This window comes from Bufo bufo, chromosome 3, assembly GCF_905171765.1.
Source record: "Bufo bufo chromosome 3, aBufBuf1.1, whole genome shotgun sequence".
NCBI lineage: Eukaryota > Metazoa > Chordata > Amphibia > Anura > Bufonidae > Bufo > Bufo bufo.
The window spans coordinates 104838857-104864835 of NC_053391.1; the positions used below are offsets into that span (position 1 = coordinate 104838857).

At 48.6% G+C, this 25979-nt stretch overlaps 1 protein-coding gene across 2 annotated transcripts in view; it reads right to left on the reverse strand.

Annotated features, from left to right (window-relative positions):
- NUFIP2 (nuclear FMR1 interacting protein 2) overlaps positions 1 to 25979 on the reverse strand; it is a 47760-nt gene that overhangs the window by 16032 nt on the left and 5749 nt on the right. Inside the window, exons 1-2 of one of the 2 annotated variants that reach the window (XM_040423439.1) lie at positions 7057 to 7258; positions 831 to 2501 (exon numbers count right to left, since the gene is read on the reverse strand). In XM_040423439.1, the coding sequence (XP_040279373.1) occupies positions 831 to 2501; positions 7057 to 7117 (1732 nt within the window). In that variant the 5' untranslated portion in view covers positions 7118 to 7258. Of the gene's footprint in view, positions 1 to 830; positions 2502 to 7056; positions 7259 to 25979 lie in introns of those variants that run through there. The other variant, XM_040423438.1, reaches the window with a different exon arrangement.

A 25979-nucleotide genomic window follows, 5' to 3' on the forward strand; every position in this document is an offset into this window, starting at 1 on the left:
ACCTTTCAAGAGACACCCTCTATCCATATATTTTATTACTCTCCTTGTTGTAGGTATCAGTGAGGGCTTCATCAATAACACCCCCTACTGATCAAAACCTTCAATGTCTCTGAGACAATAAGTTTTATGAAAACTCAGTGACCATTTAAGACAGGAATCCACACCCTTTATTAGCTCAACAGACACAAAAACTGCATGTGTGATTCCAGTCTAAGGGTGCTCATAGACAGCAGACCACTGTACATGGGGTATCCCAATGCAGGCCAGACGTCATATGATGGGGAAATGAACAGTCTGGTATGCTGGATTTACCATTAAAAGCACAAGTCAGCTCAGCCAAGTATGAGGGCGGGATACCTGTCGGCAGTGTGAAAGGGTAGCTCATGAATCACCTAACGCAGTGGTCCTCATGGCCCACCTGCCGGTCATGTTTTCAGGATTGCCTTAGCATTCAGCAGATGATATAATTAGTGTCAGTGCATCAGGACTGATCGCAGGTATAAATCATGACCGGTAGAGGTGGGCCCTGGGGCCTGGAGTTGGGGGAACGCTGACCTAAGGCACCTAAACCTTACTAAATACCCGAGCAAGACATCAGTTTCCAAACTGCACAGTATGTCACTATTGACAGGTTGAGTACATCATATACCTGGATAACAAAATGTAAGCAGACCCATACCTATCTTGCTCACAAACATGTTCTGGAGAAGTTAGACTGGCTATAAGTACATTACATCAACTGAAAATGCCAGTCTGCCACCCTTGTATGTGCCCGCTGCAGACTACAGAACTTTTTCTCACAAATGGCACGAGCCCGGCACAATCTTTACCTTTAGTGTGATAGATTATAGCAGCGCTCAGGTCAAAAGAACCCCAGCTATCTTTGCAACCAAGATCTCCGTGGTACCTCTTGTCTTTGGCGGAGGCCTGTAAAGTGTTTTTCAGAGAGGTCTGAGGAATTTCTTCGTTTTCACAGACCTTGGCCTGAAACACTAATAAACCCTGGCTAGCAGCTTCCGGCTTTTGCAGCTCCCCTCTCAGCAGAGTCTCTAAGGATGATGCACCCCCATCTCCCCCAGAACCAAGAGCTGCTTTTAGTGTGGCACCGTCTGGAACTTGAGGGCTAGTCCGTTTCTCCAGCTCATAGGCCTTGGGAAAAACAGGGCGCTCATTTCCTGAGGGTACAGTTTCAATACCCTGTGAAACAGGGGATGTTGGGTGCTCCCAGATCACCTGCCCAATGTCTGGCTTATCTGCTCCAGCCTCAGGGCCAGCACTTGGTTCATTTATAAAAGACAAGCCCCATTGGTTCTGAAAAATTTCTCCCAAGCTTTGCTGACTTGACTGTCCAGACTGGTCTCCCTGCAAAGCGTCCGGCAGGGCATGTTGCATATTAGAAGGGTAAGTAAAAAGGCCAGGTTTCTTTTGATCAGAGGGGTTTGAAGGGGTAGAAGAGGGTTCTGTGGGCAAAGGCTCTGCTCCCCCAGGCAGTGCGTGTGAAACAGTACTAGCAGCAGTGGCCATAAAACCCCCGTCAGCTCCAATTAGAAGGGGTCCATTGGCAAAATTTATGGTAGACACAGACTTCATGGCAGACATGGGGACCTGGGACACACAGTTTGATGATGTAGCCTCCCCTGGTTGAGCGGAGAAGGAAAGGGAAGAGGGAGAAGTTGCGTTGTTCTGGGTTGCTTTATTGAGGTTCTCTTTGACTTTACTTGCATAACTAATTTTGGGAACTATTTTAGCACTACTGTTGTCAACTGGGAAAACAGGAGGAGGTTTAAACAAAGTCCACGAGTCCTCCTTAGTGGAGCTAACTGGAGAAGCTTTCCCCTTCGGCCGGTCATCAAACTTCTTTCCTACAGCAGGTTTGGCATCAGAGTTTTTCCTCTGAATGTCACCAGGGTTTGCTCTCACTCGAATGGTTCCTGAAGGGTCACTTTTCCAAGTTGCTTTACCATTATCTGCCCGGGTCGCCCCTTTCTGATCTGCAAACAAATCTGGCTTCAAGTTTTCAGAATCCAGCTTTGTTTCAGAGTCTGACATTTTGCCAATCAAAAAGCTGGCGCTCTCAGCAGGCTTGGCATTGGTGAACTTGGCTTTCCGTTTGTTGGCCGGGGCATATCCACTCTCTGAACCGCTGCCATCGTTCTCTGCACCCTTGCTTACGTAGCCGTTAGTCATAAAACCAGAGCTGTTCGACAGCAAACCATTCTGAACGGGTCCACTCTCCCCCTTGTCTGTGCACTTGAGATCTTTAGGTTTGCTTTCATAAGATTTATCATTCCTTTTGTCCATACTGTTTTTATGAAGCAAAGTTTTGGGTTTGTTGTTCGCCTTTCCAAAGTTAATAGTCTTGGCTAGGTGCTTAGAATGGGTGTTGATGTCGGCAGGGGCTTGCTGGCTACCGTTGGCAATTCTGGAGGCAGTCTGGCTTGCAGATTTTTCAGAGCCCAGGGTCTTGCGGTCTCCTGTGGTACCATTTAGCTCTCCATGTACTATGAGGGGAAAAGAAAACAACAAAAATATTACAGAAAGCATGAAACCTGAAAATTCCTCCGATATCTCATGACAAAGTTGATCGTTAAACAGTATCTGCACAGTAAGGGCCCATGTACACGACCGTATGTATTTTGCGGTCTGCATAAAAAAAAAAAATAATTGATGAAATCTGTGTTGCATTTGTTTTTTTGCAGATCCATTGAACAATGCCCGTCTTTGTCCGCAAACGGACAAGAATAGGACATGTTCTATTTTTTTTGCGGAATGGACACGCGGACATTGAATGCACACGGGAGTCATTTCTGTTTTTTTTAAAAGCACATTTAAATTAATGGTTCCGTATACGGACCTGTAAAAAAACCGGAACGGAAACGGAAGAAAAATACGCTTGTGTGCATGAGCCCTAAAGGTACATTTTCATGCTCCTACTAAGCAGTCAATTATTAGGAATTAACTGTTCAGTCCCGATAATTGCCTGCTCGTCAGAGGAAGTGAAGAGCTGCCTCCACTGTACGAGGACGAGTGGTCTCTACTGCTGTTGCTCATCCTCACACAAATTCACCGTTTCTGGGCAGCAGAGTGCTGGTCACACAGGGCGATCAGCCGCCAGATGATTTAGGTGTCTGCTTAAACAATAAAGTCATCGTTTTACACGTTCATCGAGGGATAGGTGGCACATTTACATAGGCAGATTATCGAGAACGTCCAATAATCGACCCATGTAAATGCGTCTTAAGTGATGTCATCACTAGGATATACCAGATACCATCATCTACTAACTGGTGAGGGTCCCACAGTAATCTCTTAAACGAAAGCACCTTAACCCTTTCAGCTTTTCCTGCAAAGCTCCTCTATTGAGCAACACTGTGCAAGAAAAGTGCTCCATTTGGGTGATGAGTGGGGTCCCCGCTGACTAGTAAAGCTAGCCATATACAGAAGACAGTCAGGCAGATAGGACTTCATGACTTATTTGTATGGGTCCACTCCACTGTTCCGTGACAGAAGGATCAGACATGCTGGATTTCAACTTGCCTGAACCCTTGCTCCTGTGGGAGATCAGCCCTCTAGGACCAACATTTAACGCCAAAATGGGGTCCCCCAAGCAGTCATGCCCTCTGAGGAGGCCACAACTTCTAGTTGGAGAATAAATGGAGAGGTGGCTGAGCTGGAGTGCAGCTCTCTTCATTGAGGAAGCCGTGAAGACCAGCTGAGCACGCTTGCTTGGCTAACTCGTATAGAAGGGAGTGGAGAGGAGAGCGCCACCTCTTGAATCATATCCCGCATGGACGCAGTGGCCACCTCAGTAACTGGAAGGGCGGTCTGGGAATCCTGTTCTGGAAATAGGTGCAAGTCCTAGAGGTGGGACTGGCATCTATCAGACATTTATGACATATCCTGTGGCAATGCCATAAATGGTCTAAAACCCCTTAAAGTGATGGCATATCAGAAGACCTATACTAGAACTTCTATGGCAAAACAACTTAACTTAGAGTATTTTCACCCCTAACATGAAAATCAACTTGAAACATAAGACCTTTAAATGCTTTGGCCCATCTCGCACGTTGGTGGCATATCTTTAGGCCCCTTTCACACGGGCGAGTATTGCACGCGGGTGCAATGCGTAAGGTGAACGCATTGCACCCACACTGAATCCAGACCCATTCATTTCTGTGGGGCTGTGCACATGAGCTGTGATTTTCACACATCACTTGTGCGTTGCGTGAAAAACGCAGAATATAGAGCATGCTACGATTTTCACGCAACGCAGGCCCCATAGAAGTGAATGGGGCCGCGTGAAAATCGCAAGCATCCGCAATCAAGTGCTGATGCAGTGCGATTTTCACGCATGGTTGCTAGGTGACGATCGGGCTTGGGGACCCGATCTGTATTATTTTCCCTTATAACATGGTTATAAGGGAAAATAATAGCATTCTGAATACAGAATGCAAAGTAAAATAGTGATGGAGGGGTTAAAAATAAATAAATTAACTCACCGAGTCCACTTGATCGCGTAGTTGCGGATCTCTGTCTTCTGTAATGTTGAGCTGCCGGCTAAGGACCTGTGGTGACGTCACATCACATGGTCCAATCACATGGTCCCTCACCATGGTGATGAACCATGTGATTGGACCATGTGATGAGCAGTGACGTCACCACAGGTCATTTTGCCAGGTCCTGAAGATAGAACAGAGACCGGCAGCTATGGAGCAGGTAAGTTATATTTATTTTTTAACCCCTCCATCCCTAATTTACTTTGCATTCTGTATTAAGAATGCTATTATTTTCCCTTATAACCATGTTATAAGGGAAAATAATAAAATCTACACAACACCGATCCCAAACCCGAACTTCAGTGATGAAGTCCGGGTTTGGGTCTGGGTACCAAACATGCAGATTTTTCTCACGCGGGTGCAAAACGCATTAAACGCTTTGCACTCGCGCTGAAAAATCGCGCATTTTACCGCAACGCACCCGCATCTTTTCGGGCCCTCACACGCCACGCTCGTGTGAAAGAGGCCTTAGGATTTCAGATAGGCATCTCTAGTGAGATATGCATGGCTTGCTCTCCATTCACTTCTATGGGAGTTCAGGAAAGAGCCAAGCGAGCACGCTCGGCTCTTTCCGGAACTCCCATAGAAGTGAATGAGGGCGCAAGCGCAAACACCTCTCCATTCGCCAAGCTGGTGCTCAGCTATTTTCAGCACTCCCATAGAAGTAAATAGGAGGATTGCTGTGCTTGAGCCTTCATTCACTTTGAGAGCCCCTTTCTGGAGATGGGTGCAGGTCCCACCTTTGCGACCTGCACCTATCTGACATTGGTGACTTATCGCTAGGATATGCCACCAATGTGTGAGATGGGCGAACCCCTTTAAGTTCTCTACTGTCGGTTCATTAATGGGGCCGTCACATTACAACTTATCCTCTATCCATAGGATAGGGGGATAAGTATCTGGGTCTGAGAACAGGGGCCCGTGTTCCCACATTTGAACAGCGCATTAGACAGGTGTGCGTGCTGCTTTTTTATTCAACTATATGGAACTGCCGCAGACGGCCAGGTACAAGCACTCGGCTATCTCTAGGAACTCTACAGAGCGGCAGAGTGCATGTGTCCACTGCTGCATTCAAATGAGGGAATAAAGGCCCCCAATGTCATGGTCAGCAGGGGCCCCAGCGGACGCCTGCCAATCCAAGACTTTACCCTTATCCTATGGATAAAGGACGTGTTGTTGTAATGCGACAACCCCTTTAAAAATGGAGCCACATGTTTGTAATATAATGCTACATCGTTGTAAGCCAGCTATCCTAAAAGGCATATGACTGTTTCCATAGGAGGCCTCCGTCTGCATTTCCTATAGCCCTGCACAGCTATGCGGGAACACTCATGACCCTGCATCACATGCACTGATCAGGAGTCTAGGAAAGCTTCCCCGATAATTTACACTGATATCTGAATTCATAGAAGTTAGGGAGAAATAAACTTTTATAACACCAATGGGGGGAACCGAAACCCCCGCACTGCTGTTCAGTGTGAATATGAACTACACGGCCACTTGTTAAAGGGGCACTCCAAACTTGGACAATTGGGGCGTCTTCAAATGCTGCGGGTTTGTTTTGTTGCAGAATTTTCTGCGACTGAAAATTCAGCTCCATTCATTTGGATGGGGAGGCGAGCCCGTGGAGTTCTGCCTCATTCAGGTGAATGGAACCGATTTTCAGTTGAGGAAAATTCTGCAACTAAATCCTCAACATGTGAAGGGGCCACTATGGGATATCCACAGGACAGGAGTCGCACCCCATGTGGAGGACGGGGTTCCCCTGCCTGGTGAGGAGGCCGTCAGCCAACACATGCAGAGCCATCTCTCCGCGTATAGGTAGTAGGTCGAGGACCCCCATGTATCAGAGATCTGCGGTATACCCGATAGAGATGCTGTTCATGTCTCAGTTGTGACTACCACTAACTCCTCACTACTTCATAGCTACTGGTGGTCCCTTAATGGATGGCTTCTCCTCAGCATAGGTCATCGGTATCGGTGGGGCCGGAGTCCCGGCACACATGCCAATCAGCTGTACGAGGAAGCTCTGGTGAGCGCCACCCATCGTATAGCGGCTGTGCTTGGATTGTTCACGTGAATGGGACAGAGGCCGCGGTGACCCCTGAACGTGACATCACAGGTCTTAGGAGGAGCTCTTCATACAGCGGACTGGCCGGGATTCAGGAGTCACTGCCCCACCAATCAGATATTCATGACCTATCAAAATCCCAGAGAACCCTTTAAAGGGGTATCCCAGTTACTGGAAAAAGTATCCCTCATCCACATAATAGTGGCTAACTTATTTCCTGGGGTCCGACTGCTAGAACCCCCACCAAATCACAAAAATGGGGGTCCTGTATCCCCAAAATGATTGGGGCTGCAGGTGAAGCATGTGCTGCTCCGTTCCTTCTCTGCGGCCGCTGTACTATATAGACACATCATGGAGTACATGTCTATAGCAGGACGCACACCGCGCCCCGGTCACTACCTTATCCCGGCTGCACCAGCCATCGGTCACCTTGACTGCACGGTCCCGAGCCCGAGCGGCAGAAGGGCGGGTGGCAGTGGTTGTCGCACATCCAGCACACTCATGGCGTGCGGCACATGTCAGGACGCGGCGCTGGTGACAGGTGGAAGCGGGCAGCAGGGGGCGCTTCACCACCCCTCCCCTCCAGGCAGCTGTTCACACAGTCCCGGCTTCTGGTCTCTCTCACCATTCAGCACGGTGCCAGAGCCGGGGGAAGTCTCGCTTCGTAACAACTTGTAGTTCACGCGAGACTTTGCAAACGAGAACCGCGCATGCCCAGATTACGCGCAAGCCAACGCGAGAACGTAGGGAGAGCGGATAAGATGAACGCATGCGCGGCCCCGCCCCCTGCTTGCTTGCCTTGTGTCCACCAATCAGAGCCGGACACGTGACACCACCCGGCGCAGTGACAAGTGACAACGTGTGGCGTTGTAGTGTGAATTGTACAAAAGCGGGGGCACACGTAATGACTAGTGCTGCCACCTGCGTGAGCCAGGCTCATGTCTGCACTCCAGAGGAGACGTCATCTACACCGGGCGTAGTCCTAGTGGTCAGACACACTATAGGGGGAATGTAGAAAAAACTATTATAACAGAAAAGGGGAGTAGTTGCCCATAGCAACCAGTGAGACTAAGGCCTCCTGCACACAACCGTATGGCTTTTTCAGTGTTTTGCGGTCCTTTTTTAATGGATCCGTTGTTCTGTTTCCTTGTGTGTCCGTTTTTCCGTATGGCGTATACAGTAATTACATAGAAAAAATTGGGCTGGGTATAAAATTTTCAATAGATGGTTACGCAAAAAACAGAACGGATACGGAAGACATACGGATGCATTTCCGTATGTGTTCCTTTTTTTGCGGACCCATTGATTTAAATGGAGCCACGGAACGTGATTTGCGGGCAATAATAGGACATGTTCTATCTTTCAACGGAACGGAAACGGAATGCATACGGAGTACATTCCGTTTTTTTTGCGGAACCATTGAAATGAATGGTTCCGTATACGGAATGCAAAAAAAAAAAACGGCCATGTGCAGGAGGCCTAATGCTTGCATTTCATGAGAAAAGCCATTGGATCCGAGTGGTCGCCATGGGCAACCCCTCTACTTTTCAAGCACCAGATTTGATACATCTCTGCTCCTGGCGGTAAAGTCGACCACACAGATAATTTACCTGTTGGCCGAAAGGCATTTCACCAGACAGTGGGGGAGGGGAGGTACGCCGCTGCCAGACTCCTCTAGCGATGGATCGGGCAGCCCAATCCTTATCCATCATCTGCCGCAATGGGTACGGCCATCTTCAAGGGGTTGTCCACTACTTTAGTATTGATGGCTGATCCTCAGGACTGAGTCCAATAACCCACTGCAGCACAGCTCCATCCTTTCAATTCAATGCGGCCACAAAGAGAAAACAGAAAGGACTCCCTGTGCATCGCGTGGCCGTTGCACACAAAAAAATAATAATATTGTCTGCATTACGGACAAAGATGGGACTGTTCTAGGGGCCAGCTGTTCCACAAAATGCAGAATGTACACAGCTGGTGTCCGTGAGCCCTAAAAGAGGGCAAGTTTGGATCAAAGGAGCAGAGGATTAAAGGGGTTGTCTGACATACATGGAAACAGTCCCTAAATGAAATAAAATAAAAAAACATATACTAATTAATCCCCCCCCCCCCCCCAACGTGGCTGCCCCACTTCTTATCTCCAGTCTGTGGTGACTGAGCTATGTACTGCATGTGACCACTGCAGCCAGTCAATGGTGTCAGCAGTCTTGTGCCATATACTCCAGGAGCTGAGGTCACGTGCCATAACTGCGGCCTGCAAACACAAAGCGTTTGAGGACCAGTGCCTTAGTGCAGGAAATGGCTGGGGACTAAGTGGCATGTGTTTTGTTTTATATTTTAACACAATAAGGCCTCATGCAGTCTGCAAACCGCACAGCCACATAAAAAATAAAAAAAAGTATACCAGCCGTGTGCACGCTACCAGTTTCTTTTTTGCCTTCTATAGAAATGTCCTATCCTGGTCGAGAAAATGGACAAGTATAGATGTTCTACTCTTCCCCAGGACTATGGCACGGACAGCACACGGTGTGCCAACAACAGTTTTTGTGGCCTCACTGAAGTGAATGCATCCGATCCACAAAAAATGTGAATCTGTTGCGGAAAAAAAATATGGTCGTGTACAAGGGGCCTTAGAGACACTGGGGAGGTTTTCATACCAGTTGGACAACCCCTTTAAGGCTACTTTCACACTCGCGTTTTGGTTTTCCGTTTCTGAGATCCGTTCAGGGCTCTGACAAGCGGTCCAAAAACGGATCAGTTTTGCCCTAATGCATTCTGAATGGAAAAGGATCCGCTCAGAATGCATCAGTTTGCCTCCGATCAGTCTCCATTCCGCTCTGGAGGCGGACACCAAAACGCTGCCTGCAGTGTTTTGGTGTCCGTCTGACGAAACTGAGCCAAACGGATCCGTTCTGACACACAATGTAAGTCAATGGGGATGGATTTCTCTGACACAATAGAAAACAGATCTGTCCCTCATTGACTTTCAATGGTGTTCAAGACGGATCCGTCATGGCTATAGAAGACATAATACAACTGGATCCGTTCATGATGGGTGCATGCGGTTGTATTATTCTAACGGAAGCGTTTTTGCAGATCCAGACGCTAGTGTGAAAGTAGCCTAAGGGCCCATTCAGACGGCCGTAGTACTTTGCGGATCTGCAATTTGCGGACCGCAACCATTATAGAAAATGCCTATTCTTGTCCGCAATCTGACATGTTCTATCCTTTCTGCGGAGCCGCGATACGGAATAACAGATGCGGACAGCACACGGTGTGCTGTCCGCATCTGTTGATGGCCCATAGAAATTAATGGATTCGCAAACCTTCCGAAAAATTGCGGAACAGGTGCGGATCCGTTCATACGGCCGTGTGAATGAGCCCTTAGTGAAATCATGCGCTGCCATCCTTAGCCCAGATCCAATCTCAAGTAGCTCATTTCGTGGAACACAGATCAGAACGAGACCCTAGAGGGCATATGTGGGGTACATGTCACCGGTGTAGGGGTACCACAGGGTGTCACCAGACCATGCTCCTGTTGCAGCCTGGCAACTGAAGAGATATCCTATGTGCACAGCTTACAACATTTATGTCACTCTCCCTATCTCCAGAAGAAATGCATTCACTCCCCCCCACACCTCTTAGGTCCCTTTTACACGAGCAAATTTTCCCCGCGGATGCAATGCGTGACGTGAACGCATAGCACCCACACTGAATGTGTTTCACGCATCAGTTCTGCATTGCTTGAAAAACGCAGCATGTTCTATAGTCTGCGTTTTTCACACAGCCCTGGCCCCATAGAAGTGAATGGGACTTCAGTGAAAAACGCATTGCGTCTGCAAGAAAGTGCGGAGGCAATGTGTTTTTCACTGATGGTTGCCAAGAGATGTTTGTAAACCTTCAGGTTTTTTTTTTATCACAAACGTGAAAAACGCATCAAAACGCATTGCACCCGCGCAGAAAAAACTGAACGCAATCGCAGACAAAACTGACTGAACTTGCTTGCAAAATGGTGCGAGTTTCACTGAACGCATCCGGAGCCAAACTGTCACGCTCGTGTTAAAGAGGCCTTAATTAAACCATGCTCACGTCCTCACCTCTACCATAAATCTGGGCAATTCCATCATTTCAATGGTTCAGCAAAAAAAAAAACTGAAGTGTCTCCGTGTGCATTCCGTTTCAGTACCGTGAAAAGATAGAACATGTCCTATTCTTGTCCGCAAATCACGGTGCTTGGCCCCATTCAAGTGGTCCGCAAAAAAAGAAAAAAACGTTACACATACGGAAATGCATAAAAATAAAAATCAGGAAATCACATTGTATGATTTTTAAAGAATTTGTTTGTCTTGCACCGCTGAACATAAGTATTTGAACACCTGAGAAACAGCAAGAATTCTGTCTCTCAAAGACCTGTTACTGTGCATTTAAAAAGTCCACCTCTACTCCACTCCTTAATATAACTTAGTAACACCTGTCTGAGCTCTTGAAAGACCCCTGTCCACCCCACAGTCAGACGCCAACTACTACCATGGGCAAGACCAAAGGGCTGTCAAAAGACACCAGAGACAAAATTGTGGACCTCCACAAGGCTGGAAAGGGCTACGGGGCAATTGCCAAGCAGCTTGGTGAAAATAGATCAACTCTGTTGGAGCAATTGTTAGAAAATGGAAGAGGCTAAAGACGACTGTCAGTCTTCCTCGGACTGGGGCTCCATGCAAGATCTCACCTCGTGGGGTATCACTGAGGATAAGAAAGGTGAGGAATCAGCCCAGAACTACAAGGGAGGAGCTGGTCATTGACATGAAGAGAGCTGGGACCGCAGTTTCAAAGGTCACTGTCGGTAGAACACTACGGTCTCATGGTTTCAAATCATGCATTGCACAGAAGGTTCCCCTACTCAAGTCATCACATGTCCAGGCCTGTCTTAAGTTTGCCAATGACCATCTAGATGATCCAGAGGAGGCATGGGAGAAAGTCATCTGGTCAGATGAGACCAAAGTAGAACGAGTTGCATCCCAAGAAGACCATCCCTACTGTGAAGCATGGGGGTGGTAACATCATACTTTGGGGGTGCTTCTCTGCGAAGGGGACAGGACAACTGCACTGTATTAGGCCTCTTGCACACGAACGTGTGCGCCCCGTGGTCGTGCTGCGGCCTGCAATGCACGAGCACAGTCCGTGGGGCAGTAGATCGCGGACCCATTCACTTTAATGGGTCCGCGATTCGGCCGTTCCTGCAAAAAGATAAGACATGTTCTATCTTTTTGCGGAACAGAAGTACGGGACGAAACCCCACGGAAGCACTCCGTAGTGCTTCCGTAGGGTTCCGTTCCGAATCTCTGGATTTGCGGCCCAATTGAAGTGAATGGGTCCGCATCCGTGATGCAGAATGCCCCCCGAACAGCACACGTGTATTGCGGATCCACAAATGCGGTCCGCAATACGGCAACGGGGCGCACACGTTCGTGTGCAAGAGGCCTTAAGGAGAGGATGAATGGGGCCATTTATTGTGAGATTTTGAGCAACAACCTCCTTCCCTCAGTCAGAGCATTGAAGATGGGTCGTGGCTGGGTCTTTCCAACATGACAACGACCAGAAGCACACAGCCAGGATAACCAAGGAGTGGCTCCGTAAGAAGCATATCAAGGTTCTGTAGTAGCCTAGCCAGTCTCCAGGCTTAAATCCAATAAGACATCTTTGGAAGGAGCTGAAACTCCGTGTTGCTCAGCGACAGCCTCAAAACCTGACAGATCTAGAGGAGATCTGTGTGGAGGAGTGGGCCAAAATCCCTGTTGCAGTGTGTGCAAACCTGGTCAAGAACTACAGGAAACGTTTCACCTCTGTAATTGCAAACAAAGGCTTCTGTACCAAATATTAACACTGATTTTCTCAGGTGTTCAAATACTTATGTTCAGCAGTGCAAGACAAAAATTCTTTCAAAATCATACAATGTGATTTCCTGAATTTCTTTTTTCTCGCCCATATTCCTTGGGGGACACAGGAAACCATGGGTATAGCTCTGCTCCCTAGGAGGCGTGACACTAAGTGAAAGCTGTAAGCCCCTCCTCCATCAGCTATACCCTTCAGCCTGGAGAAGAGACTGCCAGTTTTTGCTTAGTGTCCAAGGAGGCAAGACACCCCCTGCTTATGCAGGGTTGTTTTCCTATGATTTTTTATTTTTGCGTTATTTGTTGTTTTTAAATTCGATTTTTTTTCTACCTACAGGGACAACAGAGGCGCATTAGACCCCTCTGTTTCTCCTGGGGTTGAGTTGCGCCAGTGCCGGTAATTCCGCACTGCCGCCTCCCCCACAGAAGACAAGGTGGACCAGGGCAGCCTCGCTCCCCTGCGTCCCGCCAGCTCAGGGTCGCCCGCACGCCAAGTCCCTCCCCCGGCTTCCTGCCACTGCGGTGCCAGGAGCTGAAGGGGCGACCCCCGCTGGATGGACTGAGGGCGAAGACAGCGTATGGTGAGAGTGGCTGCTCCAGCCTCCCCTTCCTCCCTCCCACCGCTGCTACATCCCCCATGGCCGCTGCTACATCCCCCATGGCCACTGCTACATGGCCACTGCTACAGGGTGCGCAGCTGGAACAGGAGTTGGACTCGGACGTCCCCATCCAGGACCTACGTTCCTTGGGCCCAGCTTATTATTCGGGCCGGGAATTTTGTTTGTGAGGCCTCCCTTGATGCGGGAGCCCTTATTGCACGCTCCTCCGCCCTGGCAGTTTCCGTCAGGAGGGAGCTCTGGCTGAAGGTTTGGAAAGCGGACGCTGCCTCCAAACGTTCCTTGGCGGGGCTACCGTTTGCGGGTTCCCGCCTTTTCGGGGTCCGCCTAGACGAACTTATTTCGGAGGCCACAGGTGGTAAAAAGCACCCATCTTCCTCAACCCCAAGCCAGGGGTGCCCCCCGCGGACGCCCTGGTGCGTCTCGTTTTCGGTCCTCCCGCAGGGCCTCTGGGGCTCCCACCACAGCTGCCGCTTCGGCTCCTCCCCAGGATAAGCGTAGGAAGACGTTTTTTCGGGCGCAGCCCTCCTGGCGCAAGCCGCAGGCTGCCCGCACACCCGCAGCAAAGCAGTCCTCTGCCTGAAGGCGCGCCCCCACCCACCCGGGTGGGGGGCCGGCTCCTCCTTTTCAGGGACGTCTGGATGGCTCACGTCTCCGACGCCTGGGCCCTCGAAATTGTGTCCTCCGGATACAAAATCGAATTTGCATCCTTCCCTCCAGATCGGTTCTTTCGCTCCCGCCCGCCGCGGGACCCGAAAAGCGCGGCTGCGTTCTCCGCGGCCGTTCAAGCCTTACTGGACAGGGGGGTGATTACCCCTGTTCCTCTAGAGGAAAGGTTCCAAGGGTTCTACTCGAACCTCTTTGTAGTTCCCAAGAAGGGAGGTTCGGTGCGGCCCATTTTGGACCTCAAAAAGCTCAACCGTTTTCTCCTCCTTCGACGGTTTCGGATGGAGTCCCTCCGTTCCGCGGTGGCTTCCCTGGAGCAGGGAGATTTCATGTCTTCCATCGATATACAGGATGCCTACCTCCATGTTCCGGTAGCCCGGTGTCACCATCGCTTCCTCCGATTCGCCGTGGGGGACCTCCACTTCCAGTTTGTCGCCTTTCCCTTTGGGCTGGCAACAGCCCCCCGGGTGTTCACCAAGGTCCTGGCCCCGGTTTTGGCCTTACTCCGTTCCAGGGGTGTTTTTCTGCTACCGTACTTGGACGATATCCTCATCAAGGCTCCGTCCCTTTCTCAAGCGGTTGCCAGCGTGGATCTCACTCTAGAGACTCTGGCGAGGTTCGGTTGGGTCATCAACTTCCCCAAGTCCTCCCTTCCCCCCTCCAGACAACTAGTCTTCCTGGGAATGCTTTTAGGACACAGGAGCGGCGGAGGTACGTCTTCCCTCGGAAAAACGTCTGATCCTCCGTGGGGCGGTTCGGGGTCTCCTTCTCCACCGTCGACCGTCCTTCCGCTTCTGCATGCGGGTCTTGGGGCAGATGGTTGCCTGCTTCGAGGCGATCCCATTTGCGCAGTTTCACTCCCGCCCTCTCCAACGGGCGATCATCTCCTCCTGGGACAAATCGCCGGAGTCTCTGGATCATCCCTTCCATCTATCGCCTCCGGTGCGGTCATCTCTCCGCTGGTGGTTACAGTCCCCTCTTCTGGGCAGGTCCTTTCTGCCACTCAACTGGTTGGTGGTTACAACCGATGCCAGTCTCTTGGGCTGGGGAGGCATGTTTCCTCCCCGATCCGTCCAGGGCATTTGGTCTCCATCGGAGTCCAAACTCTCGATCAATGTCCTGGAGCTGAGAGCGGCCCTTCTGTCTCTACGACACTGGACTCATCTGCTGAAGGGTCATCCAGTTCGTGTACAATCTGACAACGCCACGTCCCGGCCCTATCTGCAATTTTTATTCCAGGGGTGGACAATTGGGCGGCGGACTTCCTCAGTCGCACCACCGTCGACCCCGGCGAGTGGTCTCTTCACCCGGAGGTATTCGAGGCCATTTGCCTTCGTTGGGGCATACCGGACGTGGACCTCATGGCCTCAAAATTCAATCACAAGGTCCCCGCCTATCTGTCCAGGGCCAGGGATCCGGGAGCTTGCGGAGCCGACGCCCTCGTTCTTCCTTGGCGAGGCTTCGCGCGCCCATACATATTCCCTCCCATCCCTCTCCTGCCCAAGGTCCTTCGGAAGATCGCGGCGGAAGGCGTCTCGGTGATTCTGGTCGCTCCGGACTGGCCCCGCCGGTCTTGGTATGCCGACCTCATGCTGCTCCTGGCAGACGCGCCCTGGCCGCTGCCCGCCAGGGAAGATCTTCTCTCTCAGGGACCGATCTTCCACCCGCGTTTAGGGTCCCTACGTTTGACGGCGTGGTTGTTGAGACCACCGTCCTGACACGTAGGGGTTTTTCTGCGGACGTCGTCCGCACCATGATCCGCGCCCGTAAGCCGTCCTCTTCTAGGATCTATTATAGGACCTGGAGGACCTTTTTGGGGTTCTGTGCCGATCTGGGGATTCCTCCGCTCCGCTTTTCTCTCCCCACCGTTTTGTCCTTCCTGCAGAGCGGACTGGCCCAAGGTCTGGGCCTTAGTTCTTTGAAGGGTCAGGTGTCTGCGCTGTCCATTTTGTTTCAGCGCCCACTGGCCCCCCTTGGTCCTGTCAAGAGCTTCCTTCAGGGCGTGGCTCACGCGGTTCCCCCGTACCGCCCTCCGGTACCGCCCTGGGACCTGAACCTGGTTCTCTCAGCGCTCTAGGCTTCCCCTTTCGAGCCTCTGCGGACGGTTTCCTTGCGACTTCTTTCCTGCAAGGTTATTTTCCTTGTAGCCGTCACCTCTCTTCGGAGGGTGTCTGAATTGGCTGCACTCTCCTGTCTGGAACCTTTCCTAGTGTTCCACCAGGACAAGGTGGTTCTTCGTCCGGTCCCTTCCTTCCTTCCTAAGGTGGTCTCCGCCTTTCATCTGAACGAGGACATCGTTCTCCCCTCTTTGTGTCCTTCCCCTTCCGCCCGCGGGAGAGGAAGCTTCATCGCCTGGACGTTGTCAGGGCGCTCAAGATTTACCTGGAAGTAACCAGCTCTTTCAGGCATACTGACTCGCTCTTTGTGGTCCCGGAGGGGTCGCGCAGAGGGATGGCGGCATCCAAAGTTGCTATCGCCCGTTTTGTCAAGATGGCTGTTACTGAGGCTTATCTCGCCAAGGGCAAGGTTCCGCCCCTTGGTGTTACCGCTCACTCCACTAGAGCGGTCGGGGCTTCCTGGGCTCAGAGGAATCGGGCTTCTACGGAGCAGATTTGCAAGGCGGCCACTTGGTCCTCCTTGCACACCTTCACCAAGTTCTACAGGGTGCATACTCATGCGTCGGCTGACGCTGCTTTAGGCCGTCTGGTGTTGCAGGCGGCAGTTGATTGATGCCTCTGGTGTTGGTTGAGTTTGTTCTGGTCCCTCCCTTCTGGGACTGCTCTGGAACGCCCCATGGTTTCCTGTGTCCCCCAAGGAATATGGGCGAGAAAAGGAGACTTTTGTATTACTTACCAGTAAAGTCTCTTTCTCGCTCTTCCTTGGGGGACACAGCACCCGCCCTTCATTTGGGTTACAATTGTGGTTCCGGCTTGGTTGCCCCCGTTGGGGCTCGACAGTTCTTTTTCCGGTTGGTGGTTATCTTTCACTACTTGGACACGCAACTGGCAGTCTCTTCTCCAGGCTGAAGGGTATAGCTGATGGAGGAGGGGCTTACAGCTTTCACTTAGTGTCACGCCTCCTAGGGAGCAGAGCTATACCCATGGTTTCCTGTGTCCCCCAAGGAAGAGCGAGAAAGAGACTTTACTGGTAAGTAATACAAAAGTCTCCTTTTTTTATTCTGTCTCTCAGAGTGGGAACCTACAATGTGAATTTCAGACCCCTCCATGATTTCTAAGTGGGAGAACTTGCAAAATCGCAGGGTGTTCAAATACTTCTGTTCCTCACTGTATATATTTCCTTCCACGTGTTGGGCCTCTTAAAACCTCTGTATGATGCCTTAAAGGGGTTTGTGGCACAATCCGGTGTGTGATGTTGTGGTGCGCTGAAATGCACAAGTAGTGGTTACTTAATGAGTCCTTCTACTGTCTGATTTCATATAGAAACTGAATAGATAAAATAAAATTACCCCATTTGTTTGTCATACAGGGTCGCACACAGGCACATGGAGTGGTCAAACGCCCTTGTGAAGCCTATAAATGGGTCACACAAGTGGGCAAAGTTTCAGAGGCTTACAGAACACCATTCATTTTTCAAGATTTTCCACCACATTCCAAGGAGAACGACTCCTGCAAGGAATCGCTGCTAAAGAGGTTGGATCATCAGGCGATTAGAAAAACATGGCCGCTTTCTTTCATAAACAGCGCCACACTTGTCCATAGGTTGTGTCTGGTACAGCAGTTCAGCTCCACCTGTGGATTGCTGTGGTTTTCAGAAGGTAGCAGTCATGCTTTTCTAATCCTGGACAACTCATTAAAGTGGCTCTCCGGTTTCTAGCTATTGAGGATATATCCTCAGGATATAGGTCATCAACATCTGACTGGTTGGGTTCTGACACCGGGCACACTCCCTGATCAGCTGTTTTCGGCAACTGCTGGCCACAAAAACAGTGCTGCAGCTTAGCTCCGATCAGACACTGAGGGGAAAAGGAGTCTTTTATGGGACAAGCCCTTTCACTATGTAAGGTGCCACCATGTACTCTTCCCTCAAGACAGGATATAGCTATTTGCTTGACCAATTAAATACAGATGATGCATTGCAAATATTTTTTGGCTGGTGGAAGCGGTGGAGATTCCCCATCAGATGATGGAAATGTCAACCAGATCCTGGGTTGTGGTTTTTCCAATTCTCCAGGGACATTTCAGAATCAGTAAAATTGGCAATGTAACATCGAGGCCATTCATTCTTTTACTCTGGTTCCTCAAAGGTCCTTTAAAGGGTTATTCGTTTGGATCCGATAGCTGTGACCCTCAACGATCAGTAGAACAGAGTACGAGCCACCCCTTACAGATGCATTAGAATGGAGCGGTGGTTCCGCATGCGCAGCGATGCTGCAATCTCTACTGGACTGATGGGAAGAACAGAGAACTATACTCTTCTATCGTCCCATCAGTCCAGTAGATGGGGTGTATGCACGACCAGGACGACATTCAAATGCTTCTGGAACGACGGGGCGCTTGGGAATGCCTATTCACATTGGATGGAGTTCTACTACTACTTTTTACGTCCCATGTGGGCGTACCCACAACTGGCATCCAGGCCAATGCAGGAGCTAGTTGCTTTTGCTGTACATCTAGAAATGGGTTAAACATAGCAGCATTTTCTTTTTCTGATGAAATTAGGACTGCATAAGACGGGTGTGATGTAGTATCTCTTACAAGGGTCTGCAGTATATCAAGCATCCTTAAACAAGAAAGACATCAGCGGAGAGCAGCCTCGCTGCGTGCACACCCATAAGGCATTTACTACATGGACCGTCAAATGCAGACAGCCTTTATACAGCAGTTATATAACCTCTGGCCGGGGCTTTAAAGGAACACCTATTTAATGGCTCATGCACACGCAAAAAATAGGGATGACGTCCGTGGGCATTCCGTATTTTGCAGAACGGAACAGCTGGCCACTAATAGAGCAGTACTATCCTTGTCCGTAATGTGGACAATAATAGGACATGTTCTATTTTTTCCGGAATGGAAATATGGACATACGGAAACGGAATGCACACGGAGTAACTTCAGTTTTTTTTTGGGGGGGGACCCATTGAAATGAATGGTTCTTTATACGGTCCACAAAACCCCCCCCAAAAAAAACAAAAAAAAACGGACACGGACAGAAAATACGTTCGTGTGCATGAGGCCTAAGGTTGAGGACAGAATCTGTTTTCTATAAGAACTGCCTTCTCATTAATACAGATGAAGCATTACAAAGCAGATTTCCATTGGAGGCCCATCAGTAACGCCACATGTTCTAACAAACTGAGTCACTGCGAGAAGATTTCACTCCATGCCCATAACATACATCTATCATTGATCAAGCCTAGAGAAACCAGGGGGAGTCAATTGGCCTCCATACACACTATTGTATAGTCTGCTAAACCTGCCTGACAATCTAGTGTGTATGGCGAGCTCCCGGCCCTCCCCTGACAGATCACGAACGGAATGTTTTCGCCCAAACCTTTTGTTCTCTTGGGAGATAAGCCGCCACCTGAGGTGCCTGGCTGCAGCCTTCTACTCTCTCCCAGTTTAAAACACCGAACTGAACATGTACGTGTATGGGGGGGCTTCGGGAAAGATAGCAGCTGACAGCCTTTAAAGGTGTATGGGCACCTACATACGTGAGCAAGCTAAAAAAATGAGACTGAGCCCCATCCGGGCAAGATGTGATGCCAGTGATTAGAAAAAAAACTGTGTACAGCGCACCAGTGTATGCCAGCGTTATATAATGAAAAATAATAAGAGAACAAAAACGCTATCATAATGATAAGTGTAAATGCTGCAAAAGATCAAGGATATGGGTTAGTTCACACTGGCGTTAAACAGATAAGGTCTCCTGCACACGACCGTTTTTTCCCCCCGTTTACTGGCCGTTTTTTACGTTCCGTATACGGAACCATTAAGTTCAATGGTTCCGCCAAAAAAAACGGAATGTACTCCGTATGCATTCAGTTTCCGTATTTCCGTTCCAAGATAGAACATGTCCTATTATTGCCCGCAAATCAGGTTCCGTGGCTCCATTCAAGTCAATGGGTTCGCAAAAAACGGAACACATATGGAAATGCATCCGTATGTCTTCCATTTCCGTTCAGTTTTTTGCGGAACCTTCTATTGAAAATGTTATGCCCAGCCCAATTTTATCTATGTAATTACTGTATACTGTATATGCCATACATAAAAAAACGGAAACAAAAAACGGAACAACGGATCCGTGAAAAACGGACCACAAAACACTGAAAAAGCCATACGGATCCAGCCTAGTCAGATACTGCCGTTCACTGCTGGACCCCTTGACTATAATGCCAGTGTTTCACTGGAAAGTGTCTGGATCCCATTACAGTCATTGGCGCCTGGTGCTGAACGGCAGTATCTGGCTAGGCCGGATTCGGTGAATTTTGGCAGGCTATTCGCTGCCAGTGTGAACCTACTCAAACTCTATATTCATTGATCGTGCGGCCATAAAAGTTATCATTCTCACTGCCGTCACGTGTAAAAATGACAACAGGTAGTGCTCGCTAGCCAAAGATGGTGCTCCTCCGCCGGCAGGGTGGAGACTCCTCACAACTAGAAGATAATTGCCCGTGACTTTAATCGTTTCTCAGTGGTTCTTAAAGTTGTTCTGAGTAATGGGGTCTACAGTGATCAACGTGGCATAAAACACTGAAAAGTGCTGCAGTGACCATACTCATCATGGTCGATTATCACATAGTGCGGCAATGGAAAAACATACCAGTCTGTGTGTTACATACAGTCTAGGGATGGGCGAATCGACTTCGGATGAAATATCTGAAGTCGATTCACATAAAACTTTGTTTCAACACTGTATCCGATCAGTATTAGAATGTATTGGCTCTGATGAGCCGAAGTTATTACTAAGCGAAATCTCGCGAGACTTCACGTAATAACTTCATAAATTGATTTCTACTGTAAAAAAAAAAAAACATTTCCCGATGTTTCATCCGAAGTCGATTCGCTCACCCCCAATACAGACCACTTTGGATCGGTCACACTTGGTGGTAGCCACACCTGTCCACATCAGCCCTATTCACTTCTATGGAGCTCAGCTGCAATTCCAGACACAACCCATGGCCTTAGGCCTCATGCACACAAACTATTTGGTTTCCGTGTCAGTTCCTTGTTTTTTTGCCGATGGGATTCGGACCCATTCATTTCAATGGGTCCGCAAAAATGCAGACAGTACACCGTGTGCTGTCCGCATCCGTATGTCCATTCCCTAGCCCCGCAAAAAAAAAAATAATAACATGTCCTATTCTTGTCCGTTTTGCGGACAAGGATAGGCATGGTTACAATGGACCCGCAAAAATAAAAAACGATGCATACGGACGTCATCCTTTTTTTTTGTTGATCCGTAATTTGCGGACCGCAAAACACATACGGTCGTGTGCATGTAGCCCTACTTGGCTATCTCTGGAACTCCCATAGAAATGAATGGAGTGGACTCGCGACTGCTCTTGGATTGGCCTCCACCGCTTGTCAGCAACACAGGCCAATCCGAGGGCAGCAGGAAATATCTCGGACAGCAAAATACTCAGTGTGCATCAGGTAGTCTGAGAAGCAGTGCTGCCACCTTAAATGGCAGAACAGGAGCCCGGGAAGTAGAGGAGCTACAGCTGAAAAGTAGGTCACCAGGTAAGTGTTCTGTTCATTCCCCAATTAGGCTCCATTCACACGTCCGTGGTGTGTTGCGGATCCGCAACACACCCGCCCGGCACCCCTATAGAAATGCCTATTCTTGTCCGCAGCTGCGGACAAGAATAGGACATGTTCTATCTTTTGCGGAGCTGCGGACCCGAAGATCGGCGCCGCGCTCCGCAAATGCGGATGCTGACAGCACACAGTGCTGTCCGCATCCATTCCGTCCCCATAGATAATGAATGGGTCCGCACCCGTTCCGCAAAATTGCGGAACGGATGCGGACCCATTTTGCCGACGTGTGAATGGAGCCTTAGGCCTCTTTCACATGTCCATGATGAGATCCGGGACAAGTCCATGTGTCCATTTTTTGCCCTCCACATGTCATCTGTATTCTACATGCACTGCTAGGCTAAAAATGTTTTTCCAGTGCATCTCCTACCAATGGTCTGTGAAAACCACTGACAAAACACGGGTGGCATCCGTGTTATGTCCATGGTTCTCACTGAACCATAGATTATAATGTGTGTGAGGGATCTGTAATCATGGACAAAATAGAGCATGCTTCGATGGTGTCACCACTGACCCAAGGTCTGTGAAGAACCACTTAAACCACGTTAAAGTCAATGGGTATATGAGCGGCCTGTGGAGACCACGATCAGCACACGTCTAAGACACACTGATGTGGGAGTAGTAAACTGCTTCCGTGTCCATGCCTCCACAACAAAAAAGAGAAGATTGAAGACAATGGATCCACACCGCGACGTGGAGTGCACACAGCCGGTTAGGGCTGAAATGATTACTCGATTGAATCGAGTAATTCGACACCAAAAAATCCTCAATGCAAATTTTCCGCATCGAGGATTTGTTTGTGTCATGTGACCACGGAGCGGGAGTGAAGCTCTTGCTATTACTTACCGCTCCGTGGTCACCCGCCGGCCCGTACCGCGCTGCACTGGATCCCGACACATCGTCAGGTGATAGTGCACGTAAGCGCGCAGTATAACCCGACGATGTGTGACGTCAGGATCCAGTGCAGCGCGCGGAGAAGAGGAAGGAGCTGTGGAGCGGCGCACCTACAGGAAAGGTAAGTATTTTATTTCAATGGCGCTGGGGACATGGCACTGAAGGGGGACATCCAGCAATGGATGACTTGGAGGGGCTGATCTGGTGGCACTAGGGGAGTAGGAGACATGGCAATGGATGGCATGGAGGGGCTGATGGCACTGGGGGAACAGATGCACTTGGGCTGATCGCACAGGGGGGGAACGAAGGGTGTTGAGGACTGATGGCAGGGGGTCTGATGAGTTTTTATAATCAATTAATTCATAATTTTTCTTATTAGATTACTCGATTAATCATAAAAAATTAAATCAATAGAATACTCAATTACTGAAATAATCATTTACTGCAGCCCTACAACCGGTGCCCATGTTTTGTGGGCACAGCCTTATAGCAATTATCCTGGCTTTAGATATTGATGACCTATCTCTAGATAGCTCGAGCTGCAGTATGCCAACATAGCCACTACTCAATGGCCAGAACGTCCGGTTCTGTTCATGGTGTTATTTTCTGTGCCAGTGGAGATCAGTTGATCGGCGGTGGTGATGGACCCCCACTGAGCTGATATTGATAACAGCAGCCTGGCTATTTGTTGGCTGGGGTGCATCATGTACAGACACCCCTAAAAATAGAGAGGGGGATTTACTACTCACATTATGCATTTTAGACACCTTTTTGAGCCACACTAAACAAGGGGGCATGGCTTACTGGATAGGGGCATTGTGTTACAATTGTGCCGCAAAGTAACCTGACGAATAGTTGGTGTGAAGCTAGACATCCAGGAGTATGCACCAAATTGTCAAAAAATTATTAATTATTTTGGCACTAATGTTGATGCTGCCTAAATATTAGCCAGGAACAGTAAACCTCCCCCAGAGTTTTGTCTTATAGACCTGAAGGCCGTGGACGTCAGGTCAGCCCGAGGGCCTGTTTTATAACATCTTTAGTGATTCAGACATTTATCATGAGATGTGCAGCAATGTAAGCGGCTTAGTCATTAAATAAAAAAGTCACGTTGTAATATAAACCTGATTGCTATTTTCCGTTGTTTCCCACCTCTCTGGATACAGCCAGCAGAACGTTTGCTTTCTGGTTGCTACGTCCAGGCCATGTATAGAATGTGACCGCAAGTTCACATCTCTTCTCCCTACATCCTGGGTATATATAAGGAAACACTTCCAACAAATACTCGGAATGTGGCCTTTGGGTATAATGGGTGCGAATATACAAGACTGTGGACATAATCATGGCAGCCAAGACCGGATCTATTACCGACATTGAGAACTGTGAAATGATTAGGAAAGAGAAGGATTATATTGTAAAGAGACTTAACCCTTTTAAGACAGTCTATTTTCATTTTTTTTCCTCCACCGCCTTCCGAGAACAATAATTTTTTTGCTTTTCTGTTCACATAGCGACATAAGGGATTATTTTTGGGGCCAAGTTATATTTTATAAATGGCACAACTTAAAATTACCATATTTTGTATTGGAAACCAGTAAAAAAATAAAATTTTGGGGCGAAATAAAAAAAATAAAAAAAATAAAAAAATAAAAAACAATTCCAACATGGTATTTTGGATTTTGTTTTTACTGCATTCATAGTTTGCTAAAAATGACAATCTTATTGTGTGGCTCAAAACAGTTACAGCAATACCAATTTTATATAATTTTTATTATGTATTTCTAAAAAACAAAAAAAAACAAACACACAACAGGTCTTTGCATCGCAGACCCATTACTTATTTACACAGTATTTTTATCTGCAGAGTTGTTGCTTGTTTTTTCCAGGACAAGTTGGAGTTTTAATTATTACCTGAAGTTTTATAAGGGTACATGCGACTTTTTGATCATTTTTTTAAAAAAAATTTTAGGGAAAGGTTACGGAAAATATTGCAAATCATCAATTTTTGCTATGTTCTGTTAAGACATTCAAAGCGCATTTTACCATTGATGACCTATCCTCAGGCGTTGGTCTGACACCCGGCGCCCCCGCCGATCAGCTGTATGAGGAGACGGCGCTCACAGTGAGCACGTGCCGTCTCCCTTCTGTCTTCCAGTCCGCTGCTGTATGTCTGTGGCAAAGCAGCAGTGGACAGGAAGGGAGACGGCACGTGCGCACTGTGTCTCCTCATACAGCTGATTGGGCCCCTGCCGATTTGATATTGATGACCTATCCTGAGGATAGGTCATCAAGAGTAAAAGCCCCAATCACCCCTTTAATATAATCATATTTTAATGAGATTTTTGGACACAGCAATACCAATTATGATTATTTTATATGTAAAATTGGGAAAGAGGGTGATTCAGATGTAAAAAAAAAAAATTTACTGTACATTTTAGTCCCCTTTGGGACTAAGAGTAAACTATTGCAGTCTATGGGATTTTTACTGCCTGTCAAGCCTTGCTGCAGGCACTGCTTAACAGGGAGTTTGCGATGGCAGGCCTGAGGCTGCCAAAGCAACCGGCTGTGGGGGCTCCGATTGGAGGACAGAAGAGTCCTCTCCCACTGTGTAATTGTTCAGATGCCATGGGCACTTCTCACCAAGGCATCTGAGGGGTTAAATGACCAGGATAGGAGTTATCGCCAATCCTGGTCATTATGGCAGAATGTATTACACAGCTGGCACATGCCACGTATGGAGGCGGGCTCAGACATCTTTTCCCGAACCGTATCATGTTCTTGGCATGCCTTTTTTTCCCCCCATGACCAAAATCTCTGTACAAAGAAAAAAAAAAAAAAAGCCACCCAAAAATGTTTGCAAACAGTTCTCGAAATTCATGTTGTTTTCTGCCAAATTTTTCTAATTTTGGGAAGGGCTTGTATGTGAAATGGGCCTTAAAGAGGACCTTTCACTAGAATAAAAAATGTAAACCTAGCATACAGACATATACAGCGGCGCCCAGGGATCTCCCTGCACTTACTGTTATACCTGGGCGCCGCTCCGTTCTCCCGTTATAGGCTCCGGTAGCTTCATATGTTCGGTTCAACTGGGTGGAGCCTGCCGGCGTCTCCTTCTCCCAGGCTGTAGCGCTGGCCAATCGCAGCGCTCAGCTCATAGCCTGAGAGTTTTGTTTTTTTTCTCTCAGGCTATGAGCTGAGCGCTGCGATTGGCCAGCGCTACAGCCTGGGAGAAGGAGACGCCGGCAGGCTCCACCCAGTTGAACCATACATATGAAGCTACCGGAGCCTATACCGGGAGAACGGAGCGGTGCCCGGGGATAATAGTAAGTGCAGGGAGATCCCTGGGCGCCGCTCTCCATGTCTGTATGCTTAGTTTACATTTTTTATTCTAGTGAAAGGTCCTCTTTAAGTCTTGATCACATTTCCCATGTCTGTTTAATGTCCGTGGAATATCCATCTCTCCGTGCAGAATCAGTGTTTGGTCCATGTGTCATTGTATTCCATGGACAATG